Source organism: Oncorhynchus kisutch, linkage group LG1 (genome assembly GCF_002021735.2).
Source record: "Oncorhynchus kisutch isolate 150728-3 linkage group LG1, Okis_V2, whole genome shotgun sequence".
Classification (NCBI taxonomy): Eukaryota; Metazoa; Chordata; class Actinopteri; order Salmoniformes; family Salmonidae; genus Oncorhynchus; species Oncorhynchus kisutch.
In genome coordinates, this window is record NC_034174.2 from 6,148,380 (window position 1) to 6,170,879 (window position 22,500).

The window sequence follows — 22,500 nt, forward strand, 5'->3', positions numbered from 1 at the left end:
GGATGGTATCTGTGTGATGTCTGTAGGATGGTATCTGTGTGATGTCTGTAGGATGGTATCTGTGTGTTGTCTGTCTGTAGGATGGTATCTGTGTGATGTCTGTAGGATGGTATCTGTGTGATGTCTGTAGGATGGTATCTGTGTGTTGTCTGTAGGATGGTATCTGTGTGTTGTCTGTAGGATGGTATCTGTGTGTTGTCTGTAGGATGGTATCTGTGTGATGTCTGTCTGTAGGATGGTATCTGTGTGATGTCTGTAGGGTGGTATCTGTGTGATGTCTGTCTGTAGGATGGTATCTGTGTGTTGTCTGTAGGATGGTATCTGTGTGATGTCTGTAGGATGGTATCTGTGTGTTGTCTGTAGGATGGTATCTGTGTGTTGTCTGTAGGATGGTATCTGTGTGATGTCTGTAGGGTGGTATCTGTGTGATGTCTGTCTGTAGGATGGTATCTGTGTGTTGTCTGTCTGTAGGATGGTATCTGTGTGTTGTCTGTCTGTAGGATGGTATCTGTGTGATGTCTGTAGGATGGTATCTGTGTGTTGTCTGTAGGATGGTATCTGTGTGATGTCTGTAGGATGTTATCTGTGTGTTGTCTGTAGGATGGTATCTGTGTGTTGTCTGTCTGTAGGATGGTATCTGTGCGATGCCTGTAGGATGGTATCTGTGTGATGTCTGTAGGATGATATCTGTGTGTTGTCTGTAGGATGGTATCTGTGTGTTGTCTGTCTGTAGGATGGTATCTGTGTGATGTCTGTAGGATGGTATCTGTGTGATGTCTGTAGGATGGTATCTGTGTTTTGTCTGTAGGATGGTATCTGTGTGATGTCTGTAGGATGGTATCTGTGTGTTGTCTGTAGGATGGTATCTGTGTGATGTCTGTAGGATGGTATCTGTGTGATGTCTGTAGGATGGTATCTGTGTGATGTCTGTAGGATGGTATCTGTGTGTTGTCTGTCTGTAGGATGGTATCTGTGTGATGTCTGTAGGATGGTATCTGTGTGATGTCTGTAGGATGGTATCTGTGTGTTGTCTGTAGGATGGTATCTGTGTGTTGTCTGTAGGATGGTATCTGTGTGATGTCTGTCTGTAGGATGGTATCTGTGTGATGTCTGTAGGGTGGTATCTGTGTGATGTCTGTCTGTAGGATGGTATCTGTGTGTTGTCTGTAGGATGGTATCTGTGTGTTGTCTGTAGGATGGTATCTGTGTGATGTCTGTAGGATGGTATCTGTGTGATGTCTGTAGGATGGTATCTATCACACGGCAGCCACTTGTCCCGGCCAGAGGATCAAATTAATTCCCACTTAAGTTTTTTGACAGCTTTTCCCCCAAGTCATGTTTTCATCACAGCGCTGTTTTGTTGTGTTCGCTCCTGGCTCCTTGGAAATTAAATCCATGTTCACAGGCTCGGTCGGACCTCTTCGTTGCTGCACAGCCTCGACGTATACACATGTGCTGTATGTAAATTGTTACGTGGAATGCTGAGTAAAGGTCACATGACCATGGAAACAGCACCCAATCAGCATTATAGACACATAGACATTACAGCACCCAAATCAGCATTATAGACACATAGACATTACAGCACCCAAATCAGCATTATAGACACATAGACATTACAGCACCCAAATCAGCATTATAGACACATAGACACATCATGGTATCAGGGTATGTCTGTTTATCATGGTATCAGGGTATAATGTCTGTTTATCATGGTATCAGGGTATCTCTGTTTATCATGGTATCAGGGTATAATGTCTGTTTATCATGGTATCAGGGTATCTCTGTTTATCATGGTATCAGGGTATAATGTCTGTTTATCATGGTATCAGGGTATCTCTGTTTATCATGGTATCAGGGTATCTCTGTTTATCACGGTATCAGGGTATAATGTCTGTTAATCATGGTATCAGGGTATCTCTGTTTGAGAAGTGGTGTGTGCATTTGTATTCACCCCCTTTGCTGTGAAGCCCTTAAATAAGATCTGGTGCAACCAATTACCTTCAGAAGTCACAGAATTAGTTAAATAAAGTCCACCTGTGTGCAATCTAAGTGTCACATGATCTATCACATGATCTCAGTATATATACACATGTTCTGAAAGGCCTCAGAGTACGCAACACCACTAAAGCAAGGGGCACCATGAAGACCAAGCAACCAGAGTAGCCTAATGTGCCTAATAGCCTAATTTGCTTAGATGTGCCAAGCTTATAGAGACATACCCTATGAGACATGCAGCTGTAATTGCTGCAAAAGATGTCTCTGCAAAGTATTGACTTTGGGGGGGGGGGGGTGAATAGTTAGGGGGGGGTGAATAGTTAGGGGGGGGTGAATAGTTAGGGGGGGTGAATAGTTAAGGGGGGTGAATAGTTAGGGGGGGTGAATAGTTAGGGGGGGTGAATAGTTAGGGGGGTGAATAGTTAGGGGGGGTGAATAGTTAGGGGGGGTGAATAGTTAGGGGGGGTGAATAGTTAGGGGGGGTGAATAGTTAGGGGGGTGAATAGTTAGGGGGGGTGAATAGTTAGGGGGGGTGAATAGTTAGGGGGGGTGAATACTTTCACAAGCCACTATATCATGGTATCAGGATATCTCTGTTTATCATGGTGTCACGCCTCCTACTTCCTACCTAGTATAATGCCTCCTACCTGGTTGTCGGTCCTGTCTCTGAAATAAATAGGAGCTTGTTCATGAAACCTACAATTACCTTGCTGTTAGAAAGGCATAAGGCACTTCAACCATTGTGTTTGTCGTCCCCGTCGTTATGCAGAGGAGTTTGAGAAGATACCCATCGTTCCCGTCGTTATACAGAGGAGTTTGAGAAGATACCTGTCGTTCCTGTCGTTATGCAGAGGAGTTTGAGAAGATACCTGTCGTTCCTGTCGTTATGCAGAGGAGTTTGAGAAGATACCTGTCGTTCCTGTCGTTATGCAGAGGAGTTTGAGAAGATACCCATCGTTCCCATCGTTATGCAGAGGAGTTTGAGAAGATAGCCGTCGTCATGCAGAGGAGTTTGAGAAGATACTCATCGTTCCCGTCGTTATGCAGAGGAGTTTGAGAAGATACCCATCATTCCCGTCATTATGCAGAGGAGTCAGGGCAGGCAGAAATGTTCAAAACCGGGAAAACAGGAACTAGAGAAAGACAGGAGCAAAACGAACTGGCAACAGACAAACAGAGAACACAGGCATAAGTACCCAGGGGATAATGAGGCAGATGGGCCACACCTGGAGGGGTGTGGAGACAAGCACTAAGACAGCTGAAACAGATCAGGGTGTGACAGTATGTTAAAGCTTGTCGCCGATCTGGCTATCTTCAAGTGGCTGGTTGAATTTCTATGTATACGCGGGTGATATAAATCCGTATAAATAATCTAGTTGTTCAGTTCGCTGGGATGCCTTGTAGTAACAATAAATTACCGTTAATCAATGATATCAATCTTTTATCCTTCCCTACAGAGAGCTGTGAGGAGAGACCCCCTCTGTCATTCATTTTAATAATCAATAATGAATATAATCAATAATATCAATGTTTTATTCTTACTGTGTGTCCCTACAGAGAGCTGTGAGGAGAGAGAGAACCCACCTTCACCCTGAGAGTCTGTCTGTCTGTCTGTAGAGCATCTTCCATGCGTCTACCTGTGTCTCATTCCCACATCAACATGAACTGTGAGCAGGACTTTGAAGAGGGGGGCATGAACGTCACCCTCACGCTACGGCTCCTCATGCACGGAAAGGTAGGTCTCACATCGGGCTGTTGCGGTGACCGTAGTACTGCCACACCAGCAGTCATGAGACACGACCGCAGTGAAATTTGATCTACTTCTAGGCTACGGCTCCATTAGGCCTCCGCTAGGCTACCTGCCTCTCTAACCGCTAGGCTACCTGCCTCTCTAACCGCTAGGCTACCTGTCGCTCTAACCGCTAGGCTACCTGCCGCTCTAACCGCTAGGCTACCTGCCTCCTCTAACCACTAGGCTACCTGCCGCTCTAACCACTTGGCTACCTGCCTCTCTAACCACTAGACTACCTGCCTCTCTAACCACTACACTACCTGCCTCCTCTAACTACTGGACTACCTGCCTCCTCTAACTACTGGACTACCTGCCTCCTCTAACCACTAGACTACCTGCCTCCTCTAACCACTAGACTACCTGCCTCCTCTAACCACTAGGCTACCTGTCGCTCTAACCGCTAGGCTACCTGCCGCTCTAACCGCTAGGCTACCTGCCGCTCTAACCGCTAGGCTACCTGCCGCTCTAACCACTTGGCTACCTGCCTCTCTAACCACTAGACTACCTGCCTCTCTAACCACTACACTACCTGCCTCCTCTAACCACTAGGCTACCTGCCTCCTCTAACCACTAGGCTACCTGCCGCTCTAACCACTAGGACTACCTGCCGCCTCTACACTCTAACCACTAGGCTACCTGCCGCCTCTACACTCTATCCACTAGGCTACCTGCCACTCTAACCACTAGGCTACCTGCCGCCTCTACACTCTAACCAGGAGGCTACCTGCCGCCTCTACACTATCCACTAGGCTACCTGCCTCTCTAACCACTAGGCTACCTGCCTCTCTAACCACTAGGCTACCTGCCTCTCTAACCACTAGGCTACCTGCCTCTCTAACCACTAGGCTACATGCCGCTCTAACCACTAGCCTACCTGATAAGTGGTCTCCATTAACCAGAGTATCCTACCTGACAAGTGGTCTCTATTAACCAAAGTAGACTACCTGATAAGTGGTCTCCATTAACCGGAGTAGCCTACCTGATAAGTGGTCTCCATTAACCAGAGTAGCCTACCTGATAAGTAGTCTCCATTAACCAGAGTAGCCTACCTGACAAGTGGTCTCCATTAACCAGAGTGGCCTACCTGATAAGTGGTCTCCATTAACCAGAGTAGCCTACCTGACAAGTGGTCTCCATTAACCAGAGTAGCCTACCTGATAAGTGGTCTCCATTAACCAGAGTAGCCTACCTGACAAGTGGTCTCCATTAACCAGAGTAGCCTACCTGACAAGTGGTCTCCATTAACCAGAGTAGCCTACCTGATAAGTGGTCTCCATTAACCAGAGTAGCCTACCTGACAAGTGGTCTCCATTAACCAGAGTAGCCTACCTGATAAGTGGCCTCCATTAACCAGAGTAGCCTACCTGACAGAGTAGCCTACCTGATAAGTGGTCTCCATTAACCAGAGTAGCCTACCTGATAAGTGGTCTCCATTAACCAGAGTAGCCTACCTGATAAGTGGTCTCCATTAACCAGAGTAGCCTACCTGATAAGTGGTCTCCATTAACCAGAGTAGCCTACCTGATAAGTGGTCTCCATTAACCAGAGTAGCCTACCTGATAAGTGGCCTCCATTAACCAGAGTAGCCTACCTGATAAGTGGTCTCCATTAACCAGAGTAGCCTACCTGATAAGTGGTCTCCATTAACCAGAGTAGCCTACCTGATAAGTGGTCTCCATTAACCAGAGTAGCCTACCTGATAAGTGGTCTCTATTAACCAGAGTAGCCTACCTGATAAGTGGTCTCCATTAACCAGAGTAGCCTACCTGATAAGTGGTCTCCATTAACCAGAGTAGCCTACCTGATAAGTGGCCTCCATTAACCAGAGTAGCCTACCTGATAAGTGGTCTCCATTAACCAGAGTAGCCTACCTGATAAGTGGTCTCCATTAACCAGAGTAGCCTACCTGATAAGTGGTCTCCATTAACCAGAGTAGCCTACCTGATAAGTGGTCTCCATTAACCAGAGTAGCCTACCTGATAAGTGGTCTCCATTAACCAGAGTAGCCTACCTGATAAGTGGTCTCCATTAACCAGAGTAGCCTACCTGATAAGTGGTCTCCATTAACCAGAGTAGCCTACCTGATAAGTGGTCTCCATTAACCAGAGTAGCCTACCTGATAAGTGGTCTCCATTAACCAGAGTAGCCTACCTGATAAGTGGCCTCCATTAACCAGAGTGGCCTACCTGATAAGTGGTCTCCATTAACCAGAGTAGCCTACCTGATAAGTGGCCTCCATTAACCAGAGTGGCCTACCTGATAAGTGGTCTCCATTAACCAGAGTAGCCTACCTGATAAGTGGCCTCCATTAACCAGAGTGGCCTACCTGATAAGTGGTCTCCATTAACCAGAGTAGCCTACCTGATAAGTGGTCTCCATTAACCAGAGTAGCCTACCTGATAAGTGGCCTCCATTAACCAGAGTGGCCTACCTGATAGGTGGTCTCCATTAACCAGAGTAGCCTACCTGATAAGTGGTCTCCATTAACCAGAGTAGCCTACCTGATAAGTGGTCTCCATTAACCAGAGTAGCCTACCTGATAAGTGGTCTCCATTAACCAGAGTAGCCTACCTGATAAGTGGTCTCCATTAACCAGAGTAGCCTACCTGATAAGTGGCCTCCATTAACCAGAGTAGCCTACCTGATAAGTGGTCTCCATTAACCAGAGTAGCCTACCTGATAAGTGGTCTCCATTAACCAGAGTAGCCTACCTGATAAGTGGTCTCCATTAACCAGAGTAGCCTACCTGATAAGTGGTCTCCATTAACCAGAGTAGCCTACCTGACAAGATTAAATGGAGTATTGAATATGATCACTTGATGAGAGAGCAGCATGTGCAGACTGAGGCAAGGAACAGAGCGCAAGCTCTTTCAAATCATCAATAGTCTATAGTCGCGTTATGCATCCCATATATATTTTGATTTCTAAGGCATTCTAAGGTGTATATCATTTAAATAAATAACCCTAAATCTAGCATATAGGACCTGTTTCAAATGTCATTTTTTTATACTCAACGTAGCCACTTCATATGCCCACTCTCACTCCGGAACGAGAAAAATATCCTTTTATTTTATTCAGCTCAGTTCAATTATTATTATACAAATCTCTGAAACTGGAAACACTTATCTCCCTCACTAGCTTTAAGCACCAACTGTCAGAGCAGCTCACAGATTACTGCACCTGTACATAGCCCACCTATAATTTAGCCCAAACAACTACCTCTTTCCCAACTGTATTTAATTTTAATTTATTTATTTATTTTGCTCCTTTGCACCCCATTATTTTTATTTCTAACTTTGCACATTCTTCCATTGCAAACTACCATTCCAGTGTTTACTTGCTATATTGTATTTACTTTGCCACCATGGCCTTTTTTGCCTTTACCTCCCTTCTCACCTCATTTGCTCACATCGTATATAGACTTGTTTATACTGCATTATTGACTGTTGTTTGTTTTACTCCATGTGTAACTCTGTGTCGTTGTATCTGTCGAACTGCTTTGCTTTATCTTGGCCAGGTCGCAATTGTAAATGAGACTTGTTCTCAACTTGCCTACCTGGTTAAAAAAAGGTGTGCTCAACTTGCCTACCTGGTTAAATAAGGTGTTCTCAACTTGCCTACCTGGTTAAATAAAGGTGTTCTCAACTAGGCCGTACCTGGTTAAATAAAGGTGTTCTCAACTGGCCTACCTGTTAAAATAAAGGTGTTCTCAACTAGCACCTGGTTAAATAAAGGTGTTCTCAACTAGCCTACCTGGTTAAATAAAGGTGTTCTCAACTAGCCTACCTGGTTAAATAAAGGTGTTCTCAACTAGCCTACCTGGTTAAATAAAGGTGTTCTCAACTAGCCTACCTGGTTAAATAAAGGTGTTCTCAACTAGCCTACCTGGTTAAATAAAGGTGTTCTCAACTAGCCTACCTGGTTAAATAAAGGTGTTCTCAACTAGCCTACCTGGTTAAATAAAGGTGTTCTCAACTAGCCTACCTGGTTAAATAAAGGTGTTCTCAACTAGCCTACCTGGTTAAATAAAGGTGTTCTCAACTAGCCTACCTGGTTAAATAAAGGTGTTCTCAACTAGCCTACCTGGTTAAATAAAGGTGTTCTCAACTAGCCTACCTGGTTAAATAAAGGTGTTCTCAACTTGCCTACCTGGTTAAATAAAGGTGAAATAAAAATAAATAAATAAATATAAAGTAAAATAATGACACAGGACTTGTGTCAGCATATCTTGTCTGCTAAATGAACAAGCCTCCAGCCTATGACATGGAGCACAACCACATAACACAGTAGGCTGGCTCATATTCTGTTCTTCTGAAAGACATTTTCTTCAATTCATGTATCTTTAGACCTGCCTATAATAAATCATGGATTTATTGTTATGGTGTATATTCCATTGATTCATTCATTTTTTTTTTTTTTTTTTAAATCAGCGGCTTGTATGCAGATTGTATGCAGATTGTATGCAGATTGTATGCAGATTGTATGTATGGAGGCCTGGAGATGCTAAACATGTTTATGTTAATTAACAATCGATTACCGTGACACTGTTTATGTTAATTAACAATCGATTACCGTGAGACCGGCAATGTTTTCTATGACAATAACCGGCTGACAAACATCCATGACTGCCACAGCCCCTAGTCTCTCACACAGGCATGCTCATGACAGATACACAGTCACACGGACTCATTCTGTTAATACAGAACACCGTACCGTCACACTATTGCTTCTCATGCACAGAAAAGGTACATCACACACACACAAACACAAACATGTGCACACACACACATGCACACACACACACACACGCACACAACCTGGTACAATCCTCAGACAGACAAATAACAGACGGACCAACAGACAGACAACAGACAGACAGATGACATCAGACAGACATACAGTGTCCTGGGAATGGACAGGAATAAATCAATATGGTGACATTTACTTTTGTTTCCTTTTGCAGGAAGTCGGCAGCATCATTGGAAAGGTGAGAAGCAATCTCTCTCTCTCTCTGTCTCTCTCTCGCTCCCTCCTCTCTCTCTCTCTCTCTCTCTCTCTCTGTCTCTCTCTCTCTGTCTCTCTCCTCCCCCCCTCTCTCTCTCTAGCTCTCTCTCTCTCTCTCTCTCTCTCTGTCTCTCTCTCTCTCTCGCTCCCTCCTCTCTCTCTCTCTGTCTCTCTCTCTCTCTCCTTCTCCCCATATCTGTCTCTATTTCTGTCATCTAGAGCAATCAGGAGCAGTCCTATTCCATCTAAAGCAGTCAGGAGCAGTCCAATTCCATCTAGAGCAATCAGGAGCAGTCCTATTCCATCTAAAGCAGTCAGGAGCAGTCCTATTCCATCTAGAGCAATCAGGAGTAGTCAGACCATCAAAAGCAATCAGGTGCTCAGAGTGGATGGATATAGAGTACACTGTACCTCTACCCCTACCAGGGTTTGGTAGGTTACTTTCTAAATTTAATCTGTTACTCCCCAACCACGACATTTTTAGGCCTAAATCAATAATGCTAGAGGGTTGAGACCCAGATGCAGACACGGGAGGCAGGTGGTTCGAGTCTCTGATATTTATTATAATCCAAGGGGCAGGCTAGAGACAGGTCGTGGACAGGCAAAAAGATCATAAACCTGGTCAGAGTCCAGGAGGTACAGAGTGGCAGACAGGCTCGAGGTCAGGGCAGGCTGATTGGTCAGGCAGGAGGGTTCAGTGTCAGGGCAGGCTGATTGGTCAGGCAGGAGGGTTCAGTGTCAGGGCAGGCAATAGTCAAAACCGGGAGGACTAGCAAAAACAGAGATATGGAAAAAGCAGGAGCACTGAAAACACGCTGCTTGACTTGACTTGTCATGACAAACAGGCAACGGACAAACAGAGAACACAGGTATAAATACCCAGGGGATAATGGGGAAGATGGGCGACACCTGGAGGGGGGCGGAGACAATCACAAAGACAGGTGGAACAGATCAGGTCGTGACAAAATATCACAGATTGCACCTTTTAGAGGATGGCAGACAGTTCTCCATACTGTCCACCTCTCTCTCTCTCTCTCTCTCTCTCACTCTCTCCCTCTCCCTCCCTCCCTCCCTCCTTCCCTCTCCCTCCCTCCATCCCTCCCTCTGTTTAAGTTATTCAGGGGCTATTGGTTCTTCCGTCACACCAATCTATGGTCCCTCACCAGGAACTGTATGGACTCATTAAGGCACCAAGCCATATTACTGCTGTGTAGCCAACTAACCATGCTGAGCTAGCCAAGCTGGGCTAGCCGTGCTGAGCTAGCCGTGCTGGGCTAGCCGTGCAGGGCTAGCCGTGCTGAGCTAGCCAAGCTGGGCTAGCCGTGCTGAGCTAGCCGTGCTGAGCTAGCCGTGCTGGGCTAGCCGTGCTGAGCTAGCCAAGCTGGGCTAGCCGTGCTGGGCTAGCCGTGCTGAGCTAGCCAAGCTGGGCTAGCCGTGCTGGGCTAGCCGTGCTGAGCTAGCCGTGCTGGGCTAGCCGTGCTGAGCTAGCCGTGCTGAGCTAGCCGTGCTGAGCTAGCCGTGCTGAGCTGATTTCTCCATAATAACCAAGTCAATATCATTTAGTAATAACAAGTTGGGAAGACACGGTAAAAGACAACGCTTTTAATTTGATTGACTTTTTATTTATAAGTTTTTAGTATCAATGAGATGAAATGTATTTTATAATAGACACAACAAGAGAGAACACTGGGTCTTTCAACAAAATGGAAGACTAAAACGTTGTGTTTGTGTGTCTTTTTTCCCTCCACAGAAAGGAGAGACAGTGAAGAGAATACGAGAAGAGGTAAGTCTTGTTGTTAATTTATCTGTCCTTATACCTGCAATACACTCCTGACATACAGAGCAGAGGAAATAGAAATGATTAACATAGTGTATAGTTTAAAGATTAACCAATCTTCCTATATATACCTCAGCATCTCAGCGTCGTGGTTTCCATAGTCAGGGAGGGATGGATCCATCCACCAAACACATCTCTTTCAGTATTTATACACCTCAGCATCTTCACTGACAGAAGAGTATTGGGAAGAGGAAGCATGAATATTTGAATTAATATTTTAGTTTCAAGGGCAACCAATACATACAGGTTCTCTCTCTCTCTCTCTCTCTCTCTCTCTCTCTCTCTCTCTCTCTCTCTCTCTGTCTCTCTGTCTCTCTCTCCCTCCCATAAAATATCTCCAAATATAACCTAGTCTTCTAGGGGTATGAACGTATGACAATAGATCCCTTTGGTCGAGTCAGTAGTCTTCACATATAATTTCATAATAATTAGGTACTGTAGCCTGAGCACCAGGCTAAAAATAAGGTTCTTTTTTTGCCAGTGAAGCGTATCATGTATCATCAGCTCACAAGGAACCATTTTTTATTTGGTCAATAAAAGCGTTGATGATGGGGTCAGTTCTTTGTAGTGATCTATACAGCTGTGATCCAAGAACACGCACACTTCCTCATTCATCATCAGCATGTAGCTAGTAGAGGGGGGGGGTCACGAAGGGGCTATCGCTGACATCAAACTGACGCATATAGAGAACAGCTAAGGATAGCTTTGCGTGTGTGTGTGTCTGCTTATATCCACATATTCAGCAGATTGCAGATTCCTTTTATTGCCATAGGAATAGAATGCATAATGATCTTTCTCTTTCTCCTTCCCCCCTCCCTCCAGGCTCCTTGGCAGGGTAGTGTTGTTAGCTGATCTCCCTCCCTCCCTCCCTCCCTCCCTCCAGGCTCCTTGGCAGGGATGTGTTGTTAGCTGATCTCTCTCTCTCTCTCCCTCCCTCCCTCCCTCCAGGCTCCTTGGCAGGGATGTCTCGTTAGCTGATCTCTCTCTCTCTCTCCCTCCCTCCCTCCCTCCAGGCTCCTTGGCAGGGTAGTGTTGTTAGCTGATCTCTCTCTCTCTCTCCTTCCTCCCTCCCTCCAGGCTCCTTGGCAGGGTAGTGTTATTAGCTGATCTCTCTCTCTCTCTCTCTCTCCTTCCCCCCTCCAGGCTCCTTGGCAGGGATGTCTTGTTAGCTGATCTCTCTCTCTCTCCTTCCTCCCTCCAGGCTCCTTGGCAGGGTAGTGTTGTTAGCTGATCTGTCTCTCTCTCTCTCTCCTTCCCCCCTCCAGGGTCCTTGGCAGGGATGTCTTGTTAGCTGATCTCTCTCTCCTTCCTCCCTCCCTCCAGGGTCCTTGGCAGGGATGTCTTGTTAGCTGATCTCTCTCTCTCCTTCCTCCCTCCCTCCAGGCTCCTTGCAGAGTAGTGTTGTTAGCTGATCTCTCTCTCTCTCTCCTTCCTCCCTCCCTCCAGGCTCCTTGGCAGGGTAGTGTTATTAGCTGATCTCTCTCTCCTTCCTTCCTCCCTCCAGGCTCCTTGGCAGGGTAGTGTTGTTAGCTGATCTGTCTCTGTGGCGATAATGACATTAGTAAAGCTGTCTCCATGATGGTGATAAAAACATTACCATGGGAAGAAGCAGAGCAGGGAGTCTTTAAGATTGGCCCTAGATTGACCCTAGACTGAGTGATAGAGAGATCGCACATGTCCGTACACACATGCAGGCACACACAGAGCCGGGGGTCTTGATGACTGACCAGAGGCTGAGTGAGCAGACCTTAATGAAACAGACAGGAGCTGGGAGCCCTGCACATAGAGATCATATTCAATTACTAGAGGGGCTATGTCATAAACCGTCAAAGTTCCAGAATGGGGAGAAAATGTCGGCCATCTTGGTCAGGGAGAAATCCAAACCTGTCTAATTGGAATAAATGGCAGTAGTACTTATGCAGAAAAATAAAAGTAGGGCATGTAATATATCACAATCGTGTAGTAGAAGTATTGTCAACCTAAAATATTGTCATATACTGTAAAGTAAGTATAAATACATTTTAATGTTTATTTTTATAGCAATTTCTGTATAAATAGCCTTTAAAATATATCTAAATGTTAGTTTTCTTGGAAAGTTGTGCTAAAATATATTATATGATACAATATTAGTAGTTGTTGCATTTACATCTTGTCTAAGTCCTGTCAACAGCTGATGTCAGCCAGTGAATCTGTGAATCGACTGTATTGTTTGAATGGAATGTTGTCATATTGACAGTTAATTATTATTTTTAAACATTACGGAATCTTTCCTTTAAAACTGACTGGCTAGCTAGCTAACAAACATACAGGGCAGAAACATTATTCAGATGTGTTATTTTACACAATATCTTATCACACTACTGGTAAACCATGGTTGAACAACTCCCTGACCAAAATGGCTGACCTTTATTCCAACATAACAAGATTAACCTTCCATTCTAGTATTCTAATTCCTAATTCTGTGAGCCTGCAGTTCAGTGAATCACACACACAGAGATGGAAGATACACACATAAAGATGCACAGACACACACAACATATGCAAGCACACACACTTGCATAGCTGAGACACACACACACACACACACACACACACACGTATACTGTATGTTTATCCATCTTCAGTGAGTCCTCAGAGGAGCTTGTTGTTTTCGATGACTCAGTGGGGAGTGAGGATATAAAAACACACCATGATTCCATTCTTCCCTCCGCTCTCTCCCCGTTCTCTCCTCGCTCTCCCTCCACTCTCCCCGTTCTCCCTCTACTCTCCCCATTCTCCCTCCACTCTCCCCGTTCTCCCTCCACTCTCCCCATTCTCCCTCCACTCTCCCCATTCTCCCTCCACTCTCCCCATTCTCCCTCCACTCTCCCCATTCTCCCTCCACTCTCCCCGCTCTCCCTCTACTCTCCATTCTCCCTCCACTCTCCCCGTTCTCCCTCCACTCTCCCCGTTCTCCCTCCACTCTCCCCATTCTCCCTCCACTCTCCCCATTCTCCTCTGCTCTCCCTCCGTTCTCCCTCCACTCTCCCCATTCTCCCTCCACTCTCCCCATTCTCCCTCCACTCTCCCCATTCTCCCTCTGCTCTCCCTCCGTACTCCCTCCACTCTCCCCATTCTCCCTCCACTCTCCCCATTCTCCCTCCACTCTCCCCATTCTCCCTCTGCTCTCCTCCGTTCTCCCTCCACTCTCCCCATTCTCCCTCCACTCTCCCCATTCTCCCTCCACTTTCCCCATTCTCCCTCTGCTCTCCCTCCACTCTCCCACCCTTCTCCCTCCACTCTCCCCATTCTCCCTCCACTCTCCCCATTCTCCCTCCGCTGTCCTTCCACTCTCCCACCCTTCTCCCTCTGCTCTCCCTCCACCCCACCCCCCCGCCAACAGATACACACACTCACCACTTCAATGAAACAACCTCCCCCATCCTCAGATTATGTGGTTTGTTCAGTGACTGGCTCTCCAAGACAAAGACAAGGGGCCTTCAATACTGAAATTGGCATGGAACGAAAGGACCACGTGTTTGCGTCTCCACAGCTACTGAACCACTGTAGTGCAGTGGGAATGATAGTTGTCTTCTCCTTGTCCTCCATCCCTCTATTCCATCCATCACAGAGCAGCGCCCGTGTCAACATTTCAGAGGGTTCATGTCCAGAGAGGATCATCACCATTACAGGACCTACAGACTGTGTCTTCAGGGCCTTCACGATGATCACTCTCAAACTGGAAGAGGTCCGTCTCTGTTTCTCTCTTTTCTCTCTTTTCTCGTCTCTGCCTGCTTTTCAAACCTCTGGATGATTAGTGAGCATGTTGCTCTATTCCATTCAATAGACCTTGAACAGGGAGCTGACTGAGTTAAGGGACTGTACTTTATTTATAATGAGGGATGTCTGGAGAAAATTGAATCCCTCTGAAATTAAAATTGATGGCCCTCCCTTCAGTAAGAAAATTGTTTTACCTCCCCTCCCTGAACAAAAATAAAAAGAAACAAGTGACCCTCCCCTATGCACAAAATAATAATTAAAACATGAGGTGGATAGCAGAGAACATGCCTACCATTTACCCCTCACCCCCTAGTACAGACCAGATCATTAGATATGAAGTTAACCCTCACCCTAGTACAGACCAGATCATTAGATATGAAGTTAACCCTCACCCCTAGTACAGACCAGAGCATTAGATATGAAGTTAACCCTCACCCCTAGTACAGACCAGAGCATTAGATATGAAGTTAACCCTCACCCCTAGTACAGACCAGAGCATTAGATATGAAGTTAACCCTCACCCCTAGTACAGACCAGAGCATTAGATATGAAGTTAACCCTCACCCTAGTACAGACCAGAGCATTAGATATGAAGTTAACCCTCACCCCTAGTACAGACCAGAGCATTAGATATGAAGTTAACCCCTCACCCCTAGTACAGACCAGAGCATTAGATATGAAGTTAACCCCTCACCCCTAGTACAGACCAGAGCATTAGATATGAAGTTAACCCTCACCCCTAGTACAGACCAGAGCATTAGATATGAAGTTAACCCCTCACCCCTAGTACAGACCAGAGCATTAGATATGAAGTTAACCCCTCACCCCTAGTACAGACCAGAGCATTAGATATGAAGTTAACCCTCACCCCTAGTACAGACCAGAGCATTAGATATGAAGTTAACCCCCTCACCCCTAGTACAGACCAGAGCATTAGATATGAAGTTAACCCTCAACCCCTAGTACAGACCAGAGCATTAGATATGAAGTTAACCCTCACCCCTAGTACAGACCAGAGCATTAGATATGAAGTTAACCCCTCACCCTTAGTACAGACCAGAGCATTAGATATGAAGTTAACCCTCACCCCTAGTACAGACCAGATCATTAGATATGAAGTTAACCCTCACCCCTAGTACAGACAAGAGCATTAGATATGAAGTTAACCCCTCACCCCTAGTACAGACAAGAGCATTAGATATGAAGTTAACCCTCACCCCTAGTACAGACCAGAGCATTAGATATGAAGTTAACCCCTCACCCCTAGTACAGACCAGAGCATTAGATATGAAGTTAACCCTCACCCCTAGTACAGACCAGAGCATTAGTTATGAAGTTTTTAGACACAGTTCTTTATTTTGTAAGCAGCCAGGAGGGGAATTCAATGACTAATAGGCATTTTTAATTTCATGATTATTTATTTCTAAGTTAACAAATATACACACTACCGTTCAAACGTTTGGGAATGTCCTTGTTTTTGAAAAGAAAAACTACATTTTTGTCTATTAAAATAACATCAAATTGATCAGAAACACAGTGTAGATATTGTTAATGTTGTATATGACTATTGGTGCTGGAAACAGCAGATTTCTTTATGGAATATCTACATAGGTGTACCAGCAACCATCACTCCTGTGTTCCAATGGCACGTTGTGTTAGCTAATCCAAGTTTATCATTTTAAAAGGCTAATTGATCATTAGAAAAATAATGTTAGCACAGCTGAAAACTGTAGTTCTGATTAAAGAAGCAATAAAACTGGCTTTCTTTAGACTTGTTGAGTATCTGGAGCATCAGCATTTGTGGGTTCGATTACAGACTCAAAATGTCCAGAAACAAAGAACTTTCTTCTGAAACTCGTCAGTCTATTCTTGTTCTGAGAAATGAAGGCTGTTCCATGCGAGAAATTGCTAAGAAACTGAAGATCTTTGTACAACGCTGTGTACTACTCCCTTCACAGAACAGCGGAAACTGGATCTAACCAGAATAGAAAGAGAAGTGGGAGGAGGCCCCGGTGCACAACTGAGCAAGAAGACAAGTACATTAGAGTGTCTAGTTTGAGAAACAGACGCCTCACAAGTCCTCAACTGGCAGCTTCATTAAAAAGTACCAAAACACCAGTCTCAATGTCAACTCCAGGATGCTGGCCTTCTAGGCAGAGTTCCTCTGAGTCCTCTGAGTTCCTCTGTCCAGAGTTCCAACGTCACATACCTCCTCAATATACCCTCACATACCCCCTCAATATACCCTCACATACCCCCTCAATATACCCTCACATACCCCTCAATATACCCTAAACATACCCCCTCAATATACCCTCACATACCCCATCAATATACCCTCACATACCCCCTCAATATACCCTCACATACCCCCTCAATATACCCTCACATACTGTACCCCCTCAATATACCCTCACATACCCCCTCAATATACCCTCACATACCCCCTCAATATACCCTCACATACTGTACCCCCTCAATATACCCTCACATACCCCCTCAATATACCCTCACATACCTCCTCAATATACCCTTACATACCCCCTCAATATACCCTCACATACCCCTCAATATACCCTCACATACCCCCTCAATATACCCTCACATACTGTACCCCCTCAATATACCCTCACATACCTCCTCAATATACCCTCACATACCCCCTCAATATACCCTCACATACCCCCTCAATATACCCTCACATACCCCCTCAATATACCCTCACATACCCCCTCAATATACCCTCACATACTGTACCCCCTCAATATACCCTCACATACCCCCTCAATATACCCTCACATACTGTACCCCTCAATATACCCTCACATACCTCCTCAATATACCCTCACATACCTCCTCAATATACCCTCACATACCCCCTCAATATACCCTCACATACCCCCTCAATATACCCTCAACCCTCAATACCCCAACCCTCAATATACCCTCACATACCCCCACAATATACCCTCACATACCCCCTCAATATACCCTCACATACCCCCTCAATATACCCTCACATACCCCCTCAATATACCCTCACATACCCCCTCAATATACCCTCACATACCCCCTCAATATACCCTCACATACCCCCTCAATATACCCCACATACCCCCTCAATATACCCTCACATACCCCCTCAATATACCCTCACATACCCCCCTCAATATACCCTCACATACCCCTCAATATACCCTCACATACCCCCTCAATATACCCTCACATACCCCCTCAATATACCCTCACATACCCCCCTCAATATACCCTCACATACCCCCCTCAATATACCCTCACATACCCCCTCAATATACCCTCACATACCCCCTCAATATACCCTCACATACCCCATCAATATACCCTCACATACCCCATCAATATACCCTCACATACTGTACCCCCTCAATATACCCTCACATACCCCCTCAATATACCCTCACATACCCCCTCAATATACCCTCACATACCCCCATCAATATACCCTCAATATACCCTCACATACTGTACCCCTCAATATACCCTCACATACCCCCTCAATATACCCTCACATACCCCTCAATATACCTCACATACCCCCTCAATATACCCTCACATACCCCATCAATATACCCTCACATACCCCCTCAATATACCCTCACATACCCCCTCAATATACCTCACATACCCCCTCAATATACCCTCACATACTGTACCCCCTCAATATACCCTCACATACCCCCTCAATATACCCTCACATTACCTCCTCAATATACCCTTACATACCCCCTCAATATACCCTCACATACCCCTCAATATACCCTCACATACCCCCTCAATATACCCTCACATACTGTACCCCCTCAATATACCCTCACATACCTCCTCAATATACCCTCACATACCCCCTCAATATACCCTCACATACCCCTCAATATACCCTCACATACCCCCTCAATATACCCTCACATACCCCCTCAATATACCCTCAACATACTGTACCCCCTCAATATACCCTCACATACCCCCTCAATATACCCTCACATACTGTACCCCTCAATTATACCCTCACCATACCTCCTCAATATACCCTCACATACCTCCTCAATATACCCTCACATACCCCCTCAATATCCCTCACATACCCCCTCAATATACCCTCGCATACCCCCTCAATATACCCTCACATACCCCCTCAATATACCCTCACATACCTCCACAATATACCCTCACATACCCCCTCAATATACCCTCACATACCCCCTCAATATACCCTCACATACCCCCTCAATATACCCTCACATACCTCCACAATATACCCTCACATACCCCCTCAATATACCCTCACATACCCCCTCAATATACCCCCACATACCCCCTCAATATACCCTCACATACCCCCTCAATATACCCTCACATACCCCCTCAATATACCCTCACATACCCCTCAATATACCCTCACATGCCCCCTCAATATACCCTCACATACCCCCTCAATATACCCTCACATACCCCCTCAATATACCCTCACATACCCCCTCAATATACCCTCACATACCCCCTCAATATACCCTCACATACCCCCTCAATATACCCTCACATACCCCATCAATATACCCTCACATACCCCATCAATATACCCTCACATACTGTACCCCCTCAATATACCCTCACATACCCCCTCAATATACCTCACATACCCCCTCAATATACCCTCACATACCCCATCAATATACCCTCAATATACCCTCACATACTGTACCCCCTCAATATACCCTCACATACCCCCTCAATATACCCTCACATACCCCCTCAATATACCCTCACATACCCCCTCAATATACCCTCACATACCCCATCAATATACCCTCACATACCCCCTCAATATACCCTCACATACCTCCACAATATACCCTCACATACCCCCTCAATATACCCTCACATACCCCCTCAATATACCCCCACATACCCCCTCAATATACCCTCACATACCCCCTCAATATACCCTCACATACCCCTCAATATACCCTCACATACCTCCTCAATATACCCTCACATACCCCCTCAATATACCCTCACATACCCCCTCAATATACCCTCACATACCCCCTCAATATACCCTCACATACCCCCTCAATATACCCTCACATACTGTAACCCCCTCAATATACCCTCACATACCCCCTCAATATACCCTCACATACTGTACCCCCTCAATATACCCTCACATACCCCCTCAATATACCCTCGCATACCCCCTCAATAATACCCTTCACATACCCCCTCAATATACCCTCACATACCTCCACAATATACCCTCACATACCCCCTCAATATACCCTCACATACCCCCTCAATATACCCTCACATACCCCCTCAATATACCCTCACATACCCCCTCAATATACCCTCACATACCTCCACAATATACCCTCACATACCCCCTCAATATACCCTCACATACCCCTCAATATACCCCCACATACCCCTCAATATACCCTCACATACCCCCTCAATATACCCTCACATACCCCCTCAATATACCCTCACATACCCCCTCAATATACCCTCACATACCCCCTCAATATACCCTCACATACCCCCTCAATATACCCTCACATACCCCCTCAATATACCCTCACATACCCCCTCAATATACCCTCACATACCCCATCAATATACCCTCACATACCCCATCAATATACCCTCACATACCCCATCAATATACCCTCACATACTGTACCCCCTCAATATACCCTCACATACCCCCTCAATATACCCTCACATACCCCCTCAATATACCCTCACATACCCCCTCAATATACCCTCACATACCCCATCAATATACCCTCAATATACCCTCACATACTGTACCCCCTCAATATACCCTCACATACCCCCTCAATATACCCTCACATACCCCCTCAATATACCCTCACATACCCCCTCAATATACCCTCACATACCCCATCAATATACCCTCACATACCCCCTCAATATACCCTCACATACCTCCACAATATACCCTCACATACCCCCTCAATATACCCTCACATACCCCCTCAATATACCCCCACTACCCCCTCAATATACCCTCACATACCCCCTCAATATACCCTCACATACCCCCTCATATACCCTCACATACCTCCTCAATATACCCTCACATACCCCCTCAATATACCCTCACATACCCCCTCAATATACCCTCACATTACTGTACCCCCTCAATATACCCTCACATACCCCCTCAATATACCCTCACATACTGTACCCCCTCAATATACCCTCACATACCCCCTCAATATACCCTCACATACCCCCTCAATATAACCTCACATACTGTACCCCCTCAATATACCCTCACATACCCCCTCAATATACCCTCACATACCCCTCAATATACCCTCACATACCCCCTCAATATACCCTCACATACCCCCTCAATATACCCTCACATACCCCCTCAATATACCCTCACATACCCCCTCAATATACCCTCACATACCCCCTCAATATACCCTCACATACCCCATCAATATACCCTCACATACCCCATCAATATACCCTCACATACTGTACCCCCTCAATATACCCTCACATACCCCCTCAATATACCCTCACATACCCCCCTCAATATACCCTCACATACCCCATCAATATACCCTCACATACCCCCTCAATATATACTCAATATACTCAATATACCCCTCAATAACTTATTTCTGGAATAGGAAGAAAGCCCTCTTGTTGTTAGTGTCCTCAAGTTAAATTAAAATGAATGACTGTTTAAAGGAAGTAGGTCTTCTTTCAGCACACATGGACTGTCCATCTCTGCAGCTGCCGCTACATAGTAATGTATGTAAATTACTCAAATATGGCTTATTGTGAGGTCAATAATAACTCTGATAAATACACTATATACAAAAGTATGTGGACACCCCATTCAAATGAGTGGATTCGGCTATTTCAGCCACACACGCTGCTGACAGGTGGATACATGTGAGCACACGGCCATGCAATCTCCATAAACAAAGATTGGCAGTAAGATGGCCTCACTGAAGAGCTTTCAACGTGGCATTGTGACATGGAAGACTTTCAACGTGGCATCGTCACAGGAAGCCGCCTTTCCAACAGGTCAGTTCGTCAAATGTCTACCCTGCTTGAGCTGCCCCAGTCAACTGTAAGTGCTGTTATTTTGACGTGGGAAACATCTAGGAGCAACAACGGCTCAACCGTGAAGTGGTAGGCCGCACAAGCTCACAGAACTGGAACGCCGAGTGCTGAAGCTTAAAAATAATCTGTCAACACTCATTACAGAGTTCCAAACTGCCTTCTGGAAGCAACGTGAGCACCAGAACTGTTTGTCTGGAGATTCATGAAATGGGTTTCCATGGCCGAGCAGCCGCACACAGGCCTAAGATCACCATGCGCAATACCAAGCGTCGGCTGGAGTGGTGTAAAGCTCGCCGCCATTGGACTTTGGAGCAGTGGAAACACGTTCTCGGGTGTGATGAATGACGCTTCACCATCTGTCAGTCTGATGGACGAATCTGGGTTTGGCGGATGCCAGAAGAACGCTACCTACCCGAATGCGTAGTGCCAACTGTAAAGTTTGGTGGAGGAGGAATACTGGTCTGGGGCTGTTTTTCATGGTTCGGGCTAGGCCCAGAAATTGTTTGTTGAGATCTGTGTGGATGAACTTGACTGGCTTGCACAAAGCCATTGAACACCTTTGGGATTAGGACGACTGTGAGCCAGGCCTAATCGACCCGTTTCTAGATCCGGTCCGCAGTCCGCAAGTTGAGTATGGAGGATGTAGTGAAAAACCTTCCCAGAAGAGTGGAGGCTAATATAGCAACAAAGGGGGGGACCAACTCCATATTCCATGATTTTGGGAATGAGTTGTTTGACGAGCGGCTGTCAACATACTTTTTGGTCATGTAGTGAAGCTTCATTATGGACAATGAAACATTTTTTTTTTTAATTAAAAAAATTAATTAGAGCAATAGCAAGCTCCTTCTCAAGCTGAACGGGACATCAGTAGGCACAAGTTGACTCTCCTGCTGAAGTGCCACCGTACCTCTCCAGGCGCACAGCCGTTTCTTGAAATTGGCAATTTATCGTTTGGGAA

The 22,500-nt window shown here is 45.6% G+C and overlaps 1 protein-coding gene across 4 annotated transcripts in view; it reads left to right on the forward strand.

Moving 5' to 3' along the window:
- LOC109884912 (poly(rC)-binding protein 3) overlaps positions 1–22,500 on the forward strand; it is a 154,476-nt gene that overhangs the window by 73,097 nt on the left and 58,879 nt on the right. For 3 of the 4 annotated variants that reach the window (XM_031800042.1, XM_031799618.1, XM_031800702.1), the window contains exons 2-5: positions 3,556–3,733; positions 8,754–8,777; positions 10,545–10,577; positions 14,242–14,358. In XM_031800042.1, coding sequence (XP_031655902.1) covers positions 3,626–3,733; positions 8,754–8,777; positions 10,545–10,577; positions 14,242–14,358 — 282 coding nt within the window. In that variant the 5' untranslated portion in view covers positions 3,556–3,625. The remainder of the gene's footprint in view (positions 1–3,555; positions 3,734–8,753; positions 8,778–10,544; positions 10,578–14,241; positions 14,359–22,500) is intronic. The other variant, XM_031800234.1, reaches the window with a different exon arrangement.